Source organism: Channa argus, chromosome 18 (assembly GCF_033026475.1).
Source record: "Channa argus isolate prfri chromosome 18, Channa argus male v1.0, whole genome shotgun sequence".
NCBI lineage: Eukaryota > Metazoa > Chordata > Actinopteri > Anabantiformes > Channidae > Channa > Channa argus.
The window spans coordinates 1,593,280-1,613,196 of NC_090214.1; the positions used below are offsets into that span (position 1 = coordinate 1,593,280).

The following is a 19,917-nucleotide window of genomic DNA, read 5'->3' on the forward strand; positions in this document are numbered from 1 at the left end:
GGAAGAGACTGAGGGTTTTTCCAAATGAAAGCAATCTCTGCGACTGTGATTACCGTAAACTCCCCGGGTTTGACCGCAGTGCAGGAGGTGGAGAAAGGAGGAGAGAGGAGGAGGAGTGTTCACAGATCTGACGCAGTGAGAGCTTCTGCCGCCTCACTTCCACTCTCCGCTGCCAGGAAGACGCACAGCGGCTCACCAGCTTCCACAAACCTGCACATTTCTCCCGACCGAGGGGCCTGGAGGTCGGGCTTTCGCGGTGATGAGGACCCCTGTGACAAGCAGGACGCAGCCGCGGATCCGGACCTCGGGTTTGGGACTGAAGCAGGAGCTGTGAGCGCGGAGGTTTGTTTTCATTGTGTGCTGCTGGGTGGCGCAGGAGAAAAGGATGCTTCCGCGGCCACACGCGCTCCTCCTGCTCCCATCGAAAAGCGCGATCGTTTCCCGACAGAAACTGCTTGTTCTCTCCTCCCTAACGGAGGGTTTGTCGTTGAGGAGCGCGCTGATTTCTGCAGGAGCCAGTCCAGCATGCTGCCCGCTCAGGATCCATGAAAACTCTCAATGAAAACAAGGAGGAGGAGGAGGGGGTGTCCGGCTGCAACGCCATGGAGGACAAGGAGAATAATCTGAAAACGGCCAGGTTGTGGAGGGATGCCGCCCTGCGCTCCAGGAAGCTGCGGAGCAACCTGCGCCAGCTCACCCTCTGCTCCAAGAACAACCAGATCACACTGCCGGAGGATATAGCCGAGATAGAGGTGCTCAACCTGGGCAACAACTCCCTGCAGGAGCTGCCAGCGGGGCTGGGATCCACCCTCAACAACCTGCGTATCCTCGTCCTCCGCAGGAACAAGTTCACCGCTGTCCCCTGGGTGGTGTTTGAACTGGGGCACCTGGTGGAGCTTGACCTGAGCCACAACTGCCTGAGAAGCCTCTCTGAGGGGGTGGGCCAGCTGAGGGGCCTAAAGAAGCTATGCATCAGTCACAACAAAATCCAGTGTCTGCCGGCTCAGATTGGAGCACTTCACGTTTTGGAGGAACTTGACATCAGCTTCAATGACCTGCATGATCTCCCCAGATCTTTCTCCAGCCTCACCAGGCTGCGGACTCTGGATGCAGATCACAACAAGCTGAACCAGTTCCCCACTGATATCCTAGCCCTCGGCGAGCTCGAGGAAATTGACTGCTCCGGGAACAAGTTCGAGGTTTTACCAGCAGACATCAGGAAGCTGCAGTCCATCAAAATCCTGTGGCTCAGCAGTCTTCACGTGTCCAAATTACCCGACACATTCTGTCACCTGCACAACTTGGAGAGTCTGATGCTGGATGGGAACAAACTCACAGTGCTGCCACCTGCTTTTGGAAACCTACAAAGACTCAAAATGATCAATCTGTCCTCAAATGAGTTTGAGAACTTCCCACAGGTTATTCTAAGCATCACAGGACTAGAGGAACTATACCTGAGCAGAAACAAACTGACTCATATTCCAGAGGAAATAGGTCAGCTGCTGTCACTGGCCAACCTGTGGCTGGACAATAACAACATCACATATCTGCCTGATTCCATTGTGGAGCTGGAGAAGTTGGAGGAGCTTGTTTTACAGGGTAACCAAATAGCCATACTCCCAGATAACTTTGGAAAGCTGTCCAAAGTGAACATCTGGAAGGTGAAGGATAACCCTCTCATCCAGCCTCCGTACGAGGTGTGCATGAAGGGGATCCCTTACATTGCAGCTTATCAGAAGGAGCTTGCACATTCCCAGCTTGCCGTGAAGCCTCGACTGAAACTGGTCCTGATGGGATCGAGAAACGCTGGGAAAACCCGGCTCAGGCAGAGCGTGGTGAGCACGCAGCAGGATGGTAAAGAAATCCACGGAAACAAAGGAATTGAAGTCACAAACTGGGTGGCAGATGCTGAGCGCTGTCTTACATTTCTAGTGTATGATCTGTCAGGGAAGCCAAACTACGACCTCATCAAACCCTTTTTTCTCTCCCCTGGTGCTCTCTACGTCCTCGTTATTAATCTCAAAACATATTCACCCAAAAATTTTTACGCCCACGTCGGCTATTTCCTCCACCTTCTCGGTGCCAAAGTACCCCATGCTGTCGTGTTGTTAGTTGGCACACATGCCGACCTGTGTGGAGAGGTGGAGGTAGAGGAGAAGACTTTGGACATTCACAGACAGATCTGCCTGCAGGATAAGAAGGATGTCCAGACCCTGAGGAGCCTGGCTTTGCAGGTGGATCAAGCACTGGAGCAGGGCTACAATGTCCGCACCTCCAGCCCTCACGTCCTCTTCTATGGAGTCTCAGACAGGAACCTGAGGCGGAGGAAAGCCCAGCTGCAGTACATGCTCAACCACAGGCTGCAGATCTTGTCTCCTGTCCTGAGTGTCAGCTGCACAGAGACACATAGGAACATCCAGAGGCTGAGGGAGAAGCTCATGTCTGTTGCAGACCACAGGGACATCTTCCTCAACCTCCACCGTGTGCTGCCAAAGTCCTGGCAGATGCTGGAGGAGCTGCACTTTAAGCCCAAAGAACTATGGCTGTCGTGGTGGGACTCAGCCCGTCTGGGCCTGCAGGCGGGCCTCACCGAGGACAGATTGCAGAGCGCCTTATCTTACCTGCATGAGAGTGGGAAGCTGCTTTACTTTGAGGACAGCCTCACCCTGAAAGAATATGTTTTCCACAATCTTCCCAGATTCATTGCAATTCTGAATGTTTTTTTCCAGAAGGATGAGTCCACACTTTTGGACAGGCTCCTGTCTGAAGGGGAGAGGGGAGACAAGGGCAGGGTCAGTCTTGTCATTGAGGACGAGAAAGGAGAGAACCTCAGGGTGACCCACCTCCAGCACCATGTGGAGGGCTTCCTCCAACATGGCCTTTTGCCCTCCAATGTCATCCGCTTGCTCCTCAGACCCCTCATCCAAACCCAGCAAGACCTGCATCTCATCATGGAGCTCCTGGAGAAGATGGGGATCTGCTACTGCATCAACAAACCCCGCAGCAAGCCTCTGAATGGAGCCACGGCGTGGTACAAGTTCCCCAGCTACGTCAGCAGCGAGGAGCCCCAGGCAGAGTCTTCACCTGGTGGGAGCTCCCTGTCCCAGTGTCACTTCTTCTCTGTAGAGCAGCTGCACATCCAGTACTGCTTCCCTTTCCTGTTTCCCCCCGGACTGTTTGCACGTTTCAGTGTCCAGATCAACAGCCACGTGGTCCAAAGGTCGGACAGCAGGCACCAGATCTTCGCCTATCGAGGTAAAGTCCCTGTCGTGATCAGCCACCAGCCGTCCAAAGGGCAGCTGCAGACAGAGACTCTGTCCATCATCAGCCACGCCTCGCTGCCCAACATCTGGACCGCATGGCAGGCCATCACTCCGCTGGTGGAGGAGCTGAACACGCTGCTGCAGGAGTGGCCCGGTCTGCACTACTCTGTACATATTCTCTGCTCCAAGTGCCTCAAGAGAGGGTCGTCCAACCCACATGCCTTCCCAGGTAAATCCTCCTTATTTAATCTCATAAAAAAACCTCCATACAGATGGTTTTTGCTTCATGAGGTGATGACCCCAGAAAGACTGTTTAGGCAGAAATTTACTATAGTTCTATGTTCCTCTTATAATCCTTTATATGTATTTTTATATATATTTTAGCATCTTTTTTTTTTTTTTTTTTTAGCAAAACTAATTTTCATTTAATGTTAAATTGTGAAGGACAGTGTCCCAGCAGCACATTTTGTGTCCCATCACCATAACAAGGGTTTGTTGTTTATGTAGTTTTTATTTTATTTGACACAAAACACAGAAAGGAGCCATATTCCACATATGTGAATATTGTCAACGATAACACAACAACAACCAGGACATCTTTGCAATGCGGTTCTCGTTGCGGCAGGAGTCCACGTTCTTTAAACTCTGAATTAGAGAAAATCACTCTAAAGTTCTCTTGCTCCAGTTAAATCGTAACAGAGATTTTATTTGCAACTAATTTCATGTGTATTATAGAAAATAAGGGGTTTGCAACATTATACTTGTTATGTACCTATAAAGCTGCTGCTTCACTTATAACAGTCGGTATTTATGTGCAAATTAACTCTGTAACCATCTTTTACACTGGTGGTGGGGAACTTTCATTGCTTGAGCTTCAGAACAGTGGGAGTAGCAGCTACACTGAAGAGGAAACGGTCTGTAGTTTCAGCTCTGCTGTAAATAATGAACGTTTGTGTCCTGCAGTAAAACTTGAAGTCTTATAGTTTTGTAATAAAAAGAATGAGGGTGATGTTGGAGTCACTGACCAGTAAACTTTAGTTAAGGGAACCAGAAGCAGCTGTTTAGTTAACACTGATCTTCACTCTCTCAAACATTTAACAGCTTTTAGCTGCTGGCGTTAAGTGGACGTCTGTGGCTCTTTATTACATTCAGATCCACCCTGATTAAAAAACCTCATGAAAGATGCAGAGAATGACTAGTGTTGTTGGGAAGATGAGGGAGGTGCAGGCTGAGTAAAGCCTCTTGTCTTCAGGGACGGAGACCATCCTCAGTGCAGATTTTGGCTCCTGATGCAGTGATGGACGAAGCTGCGTCCGTCTCTGACTGTAGAGACAGACCTCTGTAATGTGAACCAGCAGCAGCTAAGACCTTAGACCAGAGTCTGTTTATTAGATTTTAGACGTGTTATACTGTCAGCAGCTTCCCTGATGTTGACCTCAGGATCTTAACAGATTTCACTCTGTTAGCACAAAGAGCACGTTAATAACCGCTCACTTCACTGTCTGAACCATTTCTCTTAATGGAACAGGCTCCGAGACTGACTCAACCAGTGGACAGTAACTCCAAGCTCAAAGCTACTAAATGCATGAAGACATGAAGCTTGAAATCGGTTCGCTCTGCTCCACCCAGGCCTCCCTCTCCCTGCTCTTCTACGCTCCACCACGCTCTGCACAGACAATTAGTCACAATTAGTCACTGTAACAATAAATAAGAAGCTGCAAAATGTTGTAATTATAGGTGAAATTCTCACACAGCCTCACACAGAACCTTTTAGAACGGAATATCTCAACTTTATTTATTTGTTGGTTTATTTAGAAGGGATAGTCCACATTAATAAGCATTTCAGCAGATGTACCAGAATTAGCCAAAAGGCCATTTTTCATCTGCAGTCCCTGGACAGATCTTAACATTGTCTCCCTTAAAGAGTCTGACTCCCCCCCCCCCAAATCAAAGTGAGATTGACATGTGGTTGTGGTTCTTGGTGGCAGCAATGAATTTCAGGCTGTAAACTGTTAATGTGTGAAGAACGTGCAGCACATTACAAAAAGCACTGTCCTTTGTTGGAGCCTGGAAATAGTTTGTGTGCGATGTTTAATGACTCGGGTTATAGCTGGAGTCTGATAAGAGTGAGACATTCCTCAGTCAGGGCACTTTCTGCTCGGTCAGTCAACCAGATCGGGGAGCAGCTGGGAGTTTGTTCTGGGCTCTGAAGAAAGAAAAGTGTCAGTGGAGCAGAGAAAGTGGCTCAGCTCTGTGCTGTCAGGCGGCCGTGGAGCTATTTCCTCAGCGTGTCGTCTCATGTGAAGTATTACATTCAGAAAAAGTTTTCCTCTGATTCTTGCTGCACTCAGAGGAAACATGCTCAGCAATTGGAGTCAGAAAGTGGAGAGACACACTGTCTCCTACTCAGCTGCTCCCCCTTCTGGTTCTGGGTCCTGGTCTGTAAATGACCTGGATTCATAAAAGGAAAATTGTGCTGCCGTTCCAACCTGGCATGTTTTTCCGAATGAAGCCGTCACACACATAAAAACACTCACGCAGGTTTGGAAAGTTTGCTCCAAATGACTCAAACCTGGGCGAGACCGTTTGCATTTGAAACACTTTTTATCATTACAAGAAATTAATCACACGGCGGTTTTGAGCTGTTGTGTTGTAGTTTAGCATGTTTGACTTCACAGCGCTGTCAGCTGGTTCAGTATCTCCATCTTTTCCCATGAACTAACTCACCTTTGACCCTGACAATCAACCCATGGTGACCTTTTCTAAATCTGCACATTGGATGAAAGTTATTTCCTCACAGACTCTTCTAAAGGACAAAAGGAGTGTTTTAAGCAGTTTCTGTGGTTGTGCGTATGATATGTTGCAGTTATATGTTATGTTATATGATATGTATGCAGTTGTCAAAACGAGACAATTTGCACAACCCGAGAAAGAGATTAAATAAAAATCTCAGTTTGTCAAAGGTGTGTCTGAAAAACCCTTTCCGCCGGTCGTCACCGGTCGTCACCATCTAATGTCCTTCTTGGCAACTTGTGTTTTGAACTTTGAGTCCACTGTCACTTTCTCACCTGAAGGTGGTGGTGAACAGGTGTTTACGCTGCTCTGACTTTGATAAAGATTAAATGTTCAGCCCAACATAAGGGGAAAAAAATGTGTTTTCCTTCTGTTGTTTGTGTTGTGTGGCTCAAACGTTGCTTGTTCTCTCGTTGCTCCTCTGTCCTTGTTTGATTTTCCTCTCTGACTTATTAAAAATGGAACAGCTTTAATTGATCGTGCATGTCACGTCAAGTCCACCAGCTTATCTGTAATTCTGTAACCACCCCAGATCATATGTTATTAGGGCAGATAACACACAGCAGTGTGCTGCAGCTGCAGGAACTCGATTTGGGGAAAGGACGTAGATCAGGTCGAGCCTCCTGCAGATTTGAGAGAATGAACCGATGCATCATTCCAAACACGTGAGTCTGACTCAGAGTAAAACTGAAGGATCTACACCCAGTTTGCAGGTTTACTGAGAAGCAACAGCTGATGCAAAAGAGAAATTAGTATTTCTTTTCTTTCAGAGTGCACACACACACACACACACACACACACACACACACACACACACACATCTGTGGAAAGAGTCGTCTCGGTACTTCTGGCCTTTTATGGACATGATATTTTTGGCTCTAGCTACACTGAGCAGACTAAACATAGAGTGAGGGTTTGATTATCAAACGTCTGTATTTCCTCCATCTCCAGCTGTGATCCGTGTGTTTGTGTGTGTGAGAGCTGGTGTTGTCCAGCTGTAAACTGTTGATCTGCACATCACAGCTCTTTGTGTCTGTAGGTTGTCTCTGGATGTTCGTGTCAGACCTTCAGCTTCACAGGAGTCCGGCTGCCACTAAATTGGACTGAGGCAAAAATAAATCTGAGTTCTGAATTCACGGGCCAAACTCAGCAGCATTTAAGCAGCGAGTTCGTCTCAGATGAACAAGAGTTGTTTCATGTAAACACCAGTAAAACTAGTTTATAATCAGCAGGGATGACGACATGCAGACACTGTGGATCTGAATCTCTTGTGTAGAGGGTTTCAGATGGTTGAACAGCTGTTGTCCAAGTCCCATCTGAAGCTGCTGATTATTGTCATTCTTAATGAAGTGACAAACGGTGAAAAACCCAAGTTTGCCACAGTCCAAGCAGACGCCTTCAGAGTAAATAAAAAAGCAGTTTACCGTCTGTGCGTCTCACAAAGACACGGAGCTCACGTGGTCTCCTGAACACTTGATGCTGACACCTGCCTGCTATAAGACCTGTGGGAATCACTGGGAGGGAGCTGTTAACTGGTGATTTCTGTAATGAATTTCTGTCCCGCTCTTTCTTTCCTGCGATGTCCTCCTGGGGGACAGTTTCCTTTTTGCAGTGTTCGATGACCTTCGTGTTTTAAAGTGGAAGGAGGTTGTGCTGAACACTGTGCGGTTTGGGGCTGTCGCAGACAACAAATGACCAAAGGTGGTGACGTGTTTGGGTGGAGGTGGACCACACCTGGGACAAAACTGTGACAGCTCCTACGATCACGAACGGATGTGGCCAGTGGCAGGACAATGAGGAAGTTGCCACAACCATTAACCACCATAGATTATTCAATTTGATGCATGTTAATCAGTGCGAGCCTGCGAAAAGCACTTTCACTCTTGCTGTGAGGCTCAGTCGGACTCACTGCTGCTCAGCCGGCTCCTCTTTAATCCACTTAGAGGATCTGTCGGGATTAAACCCAGTCACATATTCAGTAGATGACCAGCAGAGCTCATTTAACTCCCACTGTGACGAGGTTGAGGCGTGGACTCACCTGCCCCTCGGGTGTTGGTTCCTCAGGGCTCCGCTCCAGATTAGTGCTGTTTATTGTGAAAGTCAGCCAGGGGTTAGTCTGAACCTGTTTTAACAGAACGATCCGGCTGCTCGGTGTTGCTGCTCCTGAATTCTTCAGACCCATAAATCAAATGTGAAATCATTTTAGAAATGAAAGTGAAGCTGCTAAGGAGCCAGGAGCCTCCTGGGAACACATTTCAGCTTCATGTTGACACAATAATCTGTAGAAAAGGAGCTTGTTTTTGCGCTGAATTGATAATTAGGTGTCTTCGGGGACGAACAGCTGGATGGAGGATTTTAAACCGGCTCCTTTTCCAGCCCGATTTCACCACAGCTTTTTGAAAATTGTGGTGCATGTTGCGATGTCTTTATGGTGTTTTTTATTGTGAGGTCGTGCTAAGTTCACGGTCGATTCCTTGAATGAGTTGTTGCTATTGAGCCAGCGTAGGTTCCTGGAGCCACTGATTTTTATCATGTTCAGTTTCGCCTTTAATGTGCAGGGAAAGTCCAGGAAGGAAGATTCAGCCTTGGTTAGATTCTTTGTATCCGTTTGAATGTTCACAAACTCAGATGATGAGTTTCAACCAACAACAAAGAAAGTAGTTAACAAGGAAACAACTCTTTTATTCTCTCTTTCTTTGATGATTCAAATCCAGTTGACATTGTCTCATGTTTTTTTCTGACCAGCACATTTCTTTCCCATTCTTTGCTGTTGTGCTGCCGGTTCTCCCTCCAGCACCCGCTTACACCCGGCCCCTAAAATCCCTTTAGGGCTGAACTGTTGCACGTTCACAGAACATTATTCTCGGATGACAAACTGCCCTTTAAACCCCACGTTAGAAAAAGCCAACCTCCTTGTGCCTCAGCAAAGCAGCAGCTTTAGAAAAAGCACTTTAAAATGAAGGAGGAATTCTGTGCTCTGGGCTGTGAGCGCCTCTTCTCTCTACTGCCCCTGAACGCCTCCAGTGTTAACAGAGCTGCTGTTGACAGTTTCTGTGTTACTCCCCAAGCTCCTGATTGGTCCACTTCCGACAGTCTGCAGGATGTTGTGTGCAACCTGTGGGTGTCAGTGAGCCGCTGACACTGTGATTATGGTGAACTGAAAACAGCCCATCTTCTGAGTGAGCACTTGTTGTTGTGGTGGTGATGCTGTGACCTTTGCCCGTGTGACATCACCCAGGATGAACTCAGGTTAATTGCCAGTGAATTTTCCTTTACTGTATTTCATCAACTCAGGTGACACTACAGCAAATTAGTTTTTCCATCCGCGTGCGACACGTCCCCCACATGCTGTGTGACTGTGTGATGGTGCAGCGAAGCTTGGAAAGACAAACTGCAGCCAAAGGAAATACCACAGGAGTCCTGCTGCTTCAAACACTGATTCCTCCTCGTCTGCCCATAAAAACACTGAATGCTGGGAAATGACACGAGCTCTGTTTCAGTGGCTTTAAAAGTAAAATACAGATGTGATTATGTGCAGGCCAGCAGTTAGCGAAAACAATGCAGTGACACATTTATGCTTCTAGGACTTATAAAGTAAATTCTGCAGCAGGCCTGAACTTTTGTCTCTGTCCTCAGCTGATCTCCACTGTCAACAGTCTCTCTGTTAACAAGAGAGTCACATGTTGTTTGTTGGATAATGTTTCACGCACACAAAAGCTCCTTTACGCCCAGTATCACAGTGAAGGTTTCACTGTCAGAGAGTGGGACAAGGACCAGGACCATGACACCTGAGGTTTTAACGTGTTGCCTCACATTCTGAGCACTTTGAGCTGAGCTCTGATGTTCATTCTCTGCTGACGTTACAACTCGTCTCTCAGGTGATTGTTTGCACAGAGCAGCCTGTTGAAACGTGTCCGTTTGTCTGATTAAACTCAGCTTCGCTTTCAGACTGGAAGACAAAACGCGACGTTGACAACCTGAGATAACATCAGGAAACCAGTTCGAGCTCAGTGTCCCGATGGTGACTGTATTTACATGAGTGGGCTGTGCCTGTGAGTAATCCTGTTACATCACCCCGCGGTAATCCTGTGGCCTTCTTCAGACATGTGACTGAGAAGGCGCCGGCCAGGTTAAGACGCACACGGAGGATTTTCTCAGCGGGCAGGTCTGTGATGACGGAGCTGGGCAAAAAGCTGCTTGGTCAGGATCCATTAGGCAAGAAAAACCCCAGAGTGAGCTCATGGACAACTCCAGACTCGTCTGTCCGAGCCATTTTGTTTCTCCCACAGAAACATTTCACATGCAATGATTTGTGAAATTCTTTACAATTAAAAACCGTTCGAAGACGTATCAAATTTGGAAACTGAGACGTTGTAGTATTCTTATGAAACACATTCAGACAGCCCAGTTTCTCACCTGGACTCTTTTACTACTGAGCCAGGCTGTTGTGAAACCTGCAGAATGAAAAAGATGTGATCTGCTTGGCAGCAGCTGCAGATATCATTCAGCGTTAATGGGGCCTCCATGTTTCTCTTCTCTGTACCATGGAGGACACAGGATCTAGGATTTCTAAGATCTATAAACTGTACTCTGTTGTCCTGTAATACGCTGCAGTAATTTCATCTGTAGCTGGTCGTGACCTTTTATCCATTAGAAGCGGGAAATAACAGTTTCCTGTGTTTGTAGCCGTTTTCATTTGAAGTCGAGCGGTTTTCCGGGCTCCGAGTCCTGACAGCTAAATAGCAGCGTGGCAGCAGCAGAGAGACCACGACGAGGTGTTTGGCTGCTGAATGTGTGTCTGTTCACCACAAGCGGCCAACAATTTGTCAGCACACAGCCCAGTAAACCAAGAGTCACTGAAACTAGTGTCAGGCTGCAGATGCTGGAAATAGCGGAGCTGTTGTCAACAGATTCTGTGGCTGTTAGAACATGTGCGGCTTAAATCAGTTTTTGCTGTATGTCTTTCTTCTTATGAGCTAATCTCATAAGTTTGACTTATTACGCTAATAGTCTCTGTGTTTTCACATGTCGCTGTGTTTTAAAGGTCCCTCCAGTGGTGTGTTACACATTCAGAACAACTTTGCTTCATCTCTTGTGATTTTTCTCAACTTACCGCATTAGAACTTTTCCTCTTCTCCGTTCAAACTTCTGAATCTTTGAATCGGATCTTTGAGCTTGAAACCTTTTCACAGTTTAGCTGTTCTAATCCTGCTCATGTCACAGTTTTGAGTTTATTATGAAACTGGGATCAGTTTCCTCAAATCGTGCTTGTAACTCCACGTCTTCAGGTTTTAATGTGACCACACAGAAACTCTCACAGTGCGGGGATGAAATTTTAGCTTCTCTGGGCTGGGTTAAGATTTAAGGAGGTAATTCAAAAAAACAAAAGCAACAAGGTTCACTTCAGTCGTGGGTTCTTGTTTTATGCAAAATCTAATCAAATGTCCATCTATGTGTGTTTCCTTTTGAGCTGCAGAGGAAGGAAAGAAACAAAAAGAGGAAATTTGTACTAAAAACACTGCAGCTTTAGAAGGTTTCCACTCATTGTGACTAACTTGAAGCCTCATTGTTGTCAGCAGATGAAGGTTTTAAGTCAGTGCTGCGAAGGGGAAGGACTGTGGAGTTTGGCCCCATCAATTACACCACAAACAGTTCTTGGAGAGATCTCTCACAGGCCTGTGTTAACTGGTTCCAGCATGTAAAACCAGTTTCAGAGTTCGTTTGGACGCCGGACTGTCGTCAGCAAAACCTTTCAGGCTTTGAAGGACGACAGATCATATGTCACACTTCACATTCCCTGCATTCAAACACTAAATTATACAAATTATATTGGAGTTTTTGCACTTTTGGAAACGACACAAAGGGGAATTAAAGCCACATAAATATCTCAGCATTAAACTGTGGGATTAAGATTAAAATAGTTGGAGTTATTGGCTTCATTAGTGAGGATCTGTGTGTGTGTTAAACAGCACGTGCTGGTTTTAGTGTTTCTTCATAGTTTATTTCCACTCTAAGCTCCTGCTGAAACCCAATATGAGGAATGTAAATAAGCAGACTATCAGACATCAGCAGCTCCAGCCCTCACCTTTCTGTTCAGGCCTGACGTCATCTTAAATCCCCAGTCTCAGTCCTTTCTGCAGAGGAATCTGCTGTATTTGAATGAAAGAACTGCTGCTCTGCCTCCTCTGCAGACTCTGAGCTCAGACCTGCTGAGTGACCGGTTATTTTTGGTCGGTTTCCTCTGGTGTGGATTTAGGCCGCACATTCCTGAGGATCGCAGGCTCCCTGTCAGTGCAGCTGCTGATCACAGCGGATTAGTCTCATTTCACATGTTTGAAGAAACCGCTCACGGTATCTGGGTCTGAGCATTGCACTCTGACTTGGTCTGACTACTGATTCTGCTCCATTTCACATATCCTGGCTTTATCTGCTCAGAGATGTCACACAATCATCTTTTCAGCCCAGTTACATTTCAGCTGTAGTGCTCAGTGTGGGATTTCTGCAGAGCAACAGTGGGGGGGAAAAAAAAGGTTAGATCCGGTTCTGTCCCGTCACGCTGATAAGCTTTTACTCACCAGGGGCTTAGCATGAGCCAAGATCTGCACACTGTGGTTTTAGAGCTGCAAGGTCTGAGGAAACCCTCTGAGGAAGATGAGGAAGAGGGAGATGGTGAACTCACATGTCAAATATCTGTCCAAACACAAGCAGAAACGGCTTAAAATCAATGTTTTGTCCTGATTTGTCCCCACGAACATGCCGTCATAGTTCCTACGCGAGCAGCTCTTTTGGTGTTCAGTTGTGTCTGAATTGAAATATGGCATCAAGCTGCACAAAAGTGTCTGAAGTCAGATTGTTCGCATCCATTGTGCTTTGTGACTTGGTGTGTACTGAGTATTTCAACCCCTTAATTTTTTTCTGCGCATGTTTCTGTGTTGGTACAGTTGAAGTCACGAGTGGTGTGTTCATGCAGTATCAGGTGGAATTTATTATAATATTTGTTTTTTGTCTATTGTTTTGTATTGTTTCATGGACATTTAGCATTTTATTATTTAATTCTCTAAGTCAAGTGTGAACATTTGCACTGATAAGTGGGACCTGCACATAAAGTTGAAATACTGTGGGCAAATATAGAAAAAGGTCGGAAACCTTTGTACAAACTCAGAATGTCAGCGGCCTGGGCCCTTCATGAAATCGTAGAATTGTCACATTTTGTGGTAGCTTGCTCCACCACAGAGTCACTGACCTATCAGGTGAAGCCAGAGGCCAAAATTGTACGAAGTTTCCTTGTTTGTTTGTGTGTTCATTCATTGACTTTGTGTCTGTGCTGGATGGGGTTCAGGATGCTTCCTGTCCACAGAGGACACCGTGATCTTAGTGACCATCGTAGCTTTCTTTGTTTAATTTCATTTAATTTATTTAATTGTGTGCTGAAAATCAGCTGTCACCAGATGTTTCCATCATCGGCAGCTGATCATCGCAAGGTTTGTTAGCGTGTGCACATGCAGACTGGTTCTGTGATGTTGTTGATCCTCAGCGTTCGAACGCTCGGCAGCGTTAATCCTCCGGCAGCTGCTCCTCACTCATCCTTTCACGCTGCTCACTGTCAGCCACATGACCACGTGTTCCAGCTTCTCGCCCTGAACCCGAGCCGACGGCTATTTGTGGACCTCAGAGCTCTGGTTTCTGCCTCTGTTTGAAAGGTCACACACAGGATGCGGTCTCACTCCTGCTGGTGCTGTGGAGACTCCTGACACTTCAGCAAACGTCACATTTTCAGGGGGAGTTTCCTTCAGTTTGGTTGAAATAAACAGTAGACTTTTGAAAAAATTGTGCAGCATATTGATTGGAACCATATACTGGTGGGAATAGACTGTGAAAAGGACAGTGAAGCAGTAACCAAAATTCTCAGTCTCTGAAGCCATATTTCCTAATGTGTGGAAGTCAGCAGCTATGATCCCAATCTGTAAAAGTGGAGATTCCTTGTCAGTATTCAATTCTAGACCAGTCAGTGTTCTACCTACAGTGTCTAAAGTTGAAAACTCATTGCTCTGCAAATAATAGCACATCTGAACACCACTCGTTTTGGTCTGCACCCAATGCAGTTTGGTTTCAGAGATAAATAGGGGTCAAATATCTGGGGTCATTACTTTTCTCTCTAGATAAATGATCTGCCATTACTATGTCCAAATAATTATTATCATATGTTAGCAAATGACACGATAATATATACAAAAGGTAACACCATGACACAAGTTGCTAAATTCAATATCTCAAATTTCTGTCTTTTAAGGCCACATTTATCCCTGCGGGCAGCCAAAGTATACATGTACACTATGATTATGTCTCACAGACGATCGTAACTACACTACAAACTTTAGAATCGCTGTACAAACAAACAATCAAAATACTGGACAAAAAAACATTACGATATCACCATTGCAAAATATTGCGCTCAAGTGGATAAACATCTCTGCCATCTTGTCATTTCAATATTTATTTAGATTCTTGAATATTTTTACATAAAATACCTTTTAGGCATTTGTTGTGAATTATTCTGTCTCTACTCATTGTGTTTGTCACTATATTGTTTTTTCTTTAGATTTTTTTTAAGGAGACAATGTTAACATCTGTCCAGGAAATGCAGATGAAAATTTGCCTTTTGGCTAATTCCAGTACATTTGCTGAAATGCTTATTAATGCTCACTGTCCCTGTCAAATAAAGCAATAAAAGTAAAGCAAAGTTGCTTTTAAAAGGTTTGTGATTCAGCACTCAGGCTTGTTGTCTGCACTCTGCTGGACACTGACTGAGAGTCTGTCCAGCTGGTTTGTTGCTGCAGCTCTGGGGAGACACTGCAGAGTTTTGAGTGGGGAAATGATCCCTTGTCTCTGTGCTTTAATCCTGTGTGTGCGGGTTTTTGGTGAATCAGATTAATCTGTCAGGGAGCAGCAGGTTTAGCTCTCGGAGGACGGTCGTCATGCAGCAGGTCGACTGAGGTGGATTAGACTTTATTTCCCCCTGAAATCTCCTCTATGTCACATAAGCTGATTTTAGCTCGCGTATGATCTTTTGTTCTGGGCTCGATCCTCAGTCTGACCTGGTTCACGGCAGTTGATGGAGACTGACACTGCCTCTGTCCCTGCACGTTGACACTGCTCAAGCTCTTACAGGGACACTTTTCTATTTTAGGTTGGAGATTGTAAATATTTCATCACCAAATGTGACGGCAGGGAGGACAGAGAGTCAGCCAGTTTGTATTGTTTGCTGTCCTTCACTCTGGTGTTGGAGGACAATGGCCACTGAGTCCTTCACCCTCGTCCTGTTTTACTGGAGTTCAATAAAGGTTCTGTAGAGAAGTAATTGACAAAGTCAATAAAATGATATTTTTCCTGTACTGAACCACAGAACTAGAATTTGAGAGGGTGTCACATGACACAAAGATGTATTAACCTTCTGCTTCCTGCTCAGCTGGGAGTTACAGTAGCAAAGTACTTAAAAACCACAGTAGCACTTTGCTTCACAATCGTGGGGCCAATAAAACACAATTTAAATTTTTTTTAAACATTCTGAATAGTTGCTGAGAGTCTACAGCCAAATGTTTCTCAGGGATCCGCGGGTGAAGGTTGATGGGACTGGGACATTATGAAAAGATGATGCTGCGTGTTTTCATCTGATCCGTGGCGGCTGTAACCTTCATGATGGTGACCAGAACGTGTCTCTGCAGGGCTCTTACCATGGATGTTTTACATGAAGTGGGCAACGGGACGAGAGCACTGATTACAATTTCACATGACAATTGAAAACCCCACAGAGAGCAGTGACTGAAGGTTGGAGGTGGAAATGCTGCAGCCCCGTGACCATGGTGACGGGTCATATTACATCTATTAATACATCCATGGTCAATGCTAGTTATTTTTATACACAAACGAAATGCACAAATGTGTTGTTTCTCTGCAGAAATGTTTGTGTTGCTGTTTCCTTCCTGTACCACACCTTGAATGTGTTGATGGTCAATATCCAGTTTGTACTTTTCTGAGATATTGAGTTCAGACTAACTTGTCTGACGGGAAAACGAAATCAACAAAACGGCGGAAAGGGAAAATATGTAAATTGAGTATTGAGGAAAGCTTCATACATAGTGTCATTTAGATGTGTTTGCTGCAGTGTATGGGAGGAATGCACATCATAAATTTAGTCTGATTGGCTCGAGCCCAAAGCTCAAAGACTGTGAGGTCCACAATAGAACAGGAAGTGCAAACGGTTTGTGAATGAAGGCTCAGCGAGATGCCTTCACTGACTTTCCCAAACATCTCAGTGGGAGTTTCCTGAGCAGGAAAACTTCTCCTGCTACTTTCCTTGTAAGGCTGCAGGAGAAAAAGACAAGCAGAGCAGGACTGTAAATGATTCGTCTACCTGCTGCTGCTGGTGTGTGTGTGTGGGACGGGGTGGGGGATCTGCACATTCCTGCGTCTTGATGTCAGGTCTTTGTGTAAAGCTCCTCTCAGTCACAGTGGGAAGGAGGAGGAGGAGGAGGAGGATCAGGCTTCGACTTAATTCAGGACACGCAGCCGGATGTTTGGGCTCCTTCCAGGCATGAACAACACCTCCGAGCCCACCGTGCCTCGAAGAGTCGCGCTGACCTCAGATTAAAATGATTCCTGAAGCCTTATCGCCTGACTCTGAGCAGGAACAGTTACAGTGACGTCACCTTTAGCAGCAGATACACAGCAATCAGAAGCTTTAGTAATGGATTACTGTAAAGCTGCTCACACTGTGACTCAGCTCTGTGAAATAATCCTCTTCTCATTTATTCAGAATTGCTGTAACGCAACTGTGTATCCTGGGGGGGAAAACGGTGTGATTTTCAAAATAAAAGCTCTCGTCTACTCTCACTTACAACCCTAAGCACAGATCTGGTCGTTCATCCAGAAGCACTGTAGTTTTTACAGAGAGAAAGCGGTGAAGAAATAAAGTTGACCAGGCTGTTGACAGGGTCTCTAAGTCACATTCAAAGCCTCACTGCACGGACAAAACGCACGACACGTGAACTACTATATGTAATGCAATCCCTGTGTGATTGCTCTCTTGGTTTATCCAGTCTTTGTGGATGTCTTCACATTTGTCCCAAGCTTAAAGCTACAGTATGTGACGTAGTAGAACCTTTTATTTTATTATTAGAGAGATGCTTCAAAGTGTATTGATTGAATAACACTGACAGCAGTGCAGAGAAATTTACTTTAGGGTTTTTGGTGCTGTTCTCCTTCTGCTTCAAGAATTAAACAAATGTGCTTGATATGTTTTGGGGCTTGTTATTCATGATAATTTGATCATGATAAAGTGTTGTGTTTTATCAGCATTTTTATTAGGCATTTGCCAGACACTTTTACTTAGGAGCAAAGCAGCAAAGTGCCACGAGAAGAAAGGTTTCAGTCTAATAAGACGGGGTAACAGGGTAACAGGGTGACACGGTGACAGTAAAGAGTGTGCAGAATATTTCAATTTCTTTGTTTGAACATTGGAGTGAAGCTGGTTCCTTGCACCACTTTGGGAACAGCTACTGAATACGTTTAAAAGTACACATAAATACACAGTATTTGTGTACTGTATTTGAAGTCTCTGCTGGTTTTCACACAGAGAAGGAAACACCCTGAAACCAACGTGATGATGATCTCATTGCAGCTCTGACGGCTGCAGACAACAGGAACAATCAATGAGTCTGATGCTTTAAGTGCTGCAGGAACCACAGACTTGAGGCTCTGGTCCCAGCAGACACGTGACGATCAGATGCGTTGGTTTACAAAGCTAATAGCAGTGGACTCACGGCCGTGCTCAGCACACTTCTTTTCATGTCTCCTTTCACACCTCTTCCTTTGAGTTCAACATTTGTAGAGTCATCCCACACAAGGCCTAAGTGCCCTGCCTGCAGACAAAGGTTCCATTATGTTCTTTTACTGTAGCTGCATATTTTCCCAGAGCAAGTAAACATGCTGCTGGGGACCTGTCCGACTCATATCTGATCACCTGGTGATCCAGGATTATGTACTGGATTCTGCCTTGAAGAATGATTAGAAAAAATCCTGGAGATTTTGTGTTGATCTGCTTGCAACATGTCGGGTCACTGTGCACAGATTCTGCCACGAATCAGCTTGTTAATGTTCAGGGTTTGTGATGCAGAGCTCAGTCCAGGCAGAGGCTTTGTGACTATGTGCAAAATGTGATTTTTATTATTTAAAATCTGAGTCAATCTAACGATTATCCTCGGCTGTGAGCTGGATAATGACAGAAAACTAAGGTAAAAGGCGGCTCCTTGTGTTTTCTGAGAAGGTGACGAGTGTGTGTTTACGGGTTTATGTATTGGACACTAAAGCAGGTCAAACCCAGATCAGACTCTGCTCATCAGACTGTCATTGAGCTGCAGATGCCCTGAAAACCAGGAATTAATATGCAAGTGTAATCCGGGCACTGCATGGACAATAACAGGCTGGACCAGTTATTCCTGAGCTGTTTGGACCCACAGGCAATTTTATTTGTTTGGCACCTCACAAAAACAAGAGTCTAAAAAAAGAGTCTACTGCACGATAAACTGAATAGAGGATAAGCTTCAGAAGCTACAGAACAGTGCAGGATGTCAAAAAATTATCTTCCTCTGTGTGGGTGTGTGTGTGTGTGTGTGTCCTTTATTTGTCTTCAGACTAAAAACATGAACTTACCAAGGACATCATAAAAATAGAGACACAAAAATTCACAATGGCTGGAACTGTACACAGGAAACCGAAAATCTCAAAACATCCAGTCGCACAAATAACTGTTTACGCGTGCTCTGTGCCCAGAGTGTAGACTCCCAGGCTGCGCTCAGGCTCCATCCCCCTACCAGCATTTTAACTGCATCTCTATTTTACAACTGCATCTAACTGTCTTTGCAGTTTTAGTTTGTATGTAAAAAAGTAATTAGGTAATAACTATACTGGAGAACATTTACTCCAAGTGAACACAGTGACAGAGGCCGGGAGACAAAGTTCAGGGTACAAGGACCCAGTTTCAGCTGTCTTACTATTTGACACGAGTCTGTGTGTGGAGTCTGGGGCTGCACGCACAGGAATCCTGGTTTCTAGACTCCTCTGCAGGATCGTGTCTCAGTGTGGACAGACCTCCACCTGCTGGAGAACTCGCCTGCTACTGTGCGGCCTGTTGTGTTCTGGTTGTTGTGCAGACACGTGAGGACGTGTCCTCTGTGTCTTCGCATGCTAACAGACTCTGTTTCTTTTGTTTCAGGGGAGCTGCTGAGCCAGCCCCGGCCCGAGGGTCTGACCGAGATCATCTGTCCAAAGAACGGCTCGGAGCGGGTCAACGTGGCTCTGGTTTACCCCCCGACTCCCACCGTGGTCAGCCCCTGTCTCAAATGAACCCTCCCTTTCATTCAGTATCGCCAAAGCCTCCCAAACTGACTGTGCCCTCTCTGCACCTTGTTCTCCCCCCGCTGCCTCAGACCAGGACCTGCAGCTGCATCACTGCGTCACGCGTTCGTCTTGTACTTCGCACTATTCTAGTCCAGGTTTTTTATCGGGGTGTAATGAACTTTTGATGAACCACAGCCAAGTACTGTTGCAGATTCTGTGTCTCCACCCACCAAACCATCAGTTTCAGTGCTAAAACATTTTCATTACTGTGACTAATTTGTGAAGCAGTGGCTCAGATGAAATCTGGATTGAAATATTGTGTAGAATCTTTAAACGCTGACAGGACGACCCAGAGGAGACCAGAAGAGCGACTGACACTTTCCATATTTACATATTTCTCTGTGCCTACGTTTTGCAGCTCAGTGCAGACTCCAAGGCCACTGCTCCCATTTCATACACAGGTTTG

General features: G+C 45.6%; 1 protein-coding gene across 1 annotated transcript; it reads left to right on the forward strand.

The window, feature by feature from the left end:
- Positions 1-50: 50 nt before the first annotated feature.
- mfhas1 (multifunctional ROCO family signaling regulator 1) lies at positions 51-19,594 on the forward strand. The gene is made up of 2 exons (XM_067483853.1): positions 51-3,492; positions 19,327-19,594. Exons 1-2 carry the CDS (start codon positions 546-548, stop codon positions 19,455-19,457), a joined length of 3,078 nt encoding a protein of 1,025 aa, XP_067339954.1. The 5' UTR covers positions 51-545; the 3' UTR covers positions 19,458-19,594.
- Positions 19,595-19,917: the final 323 nt, after the last annotated feature.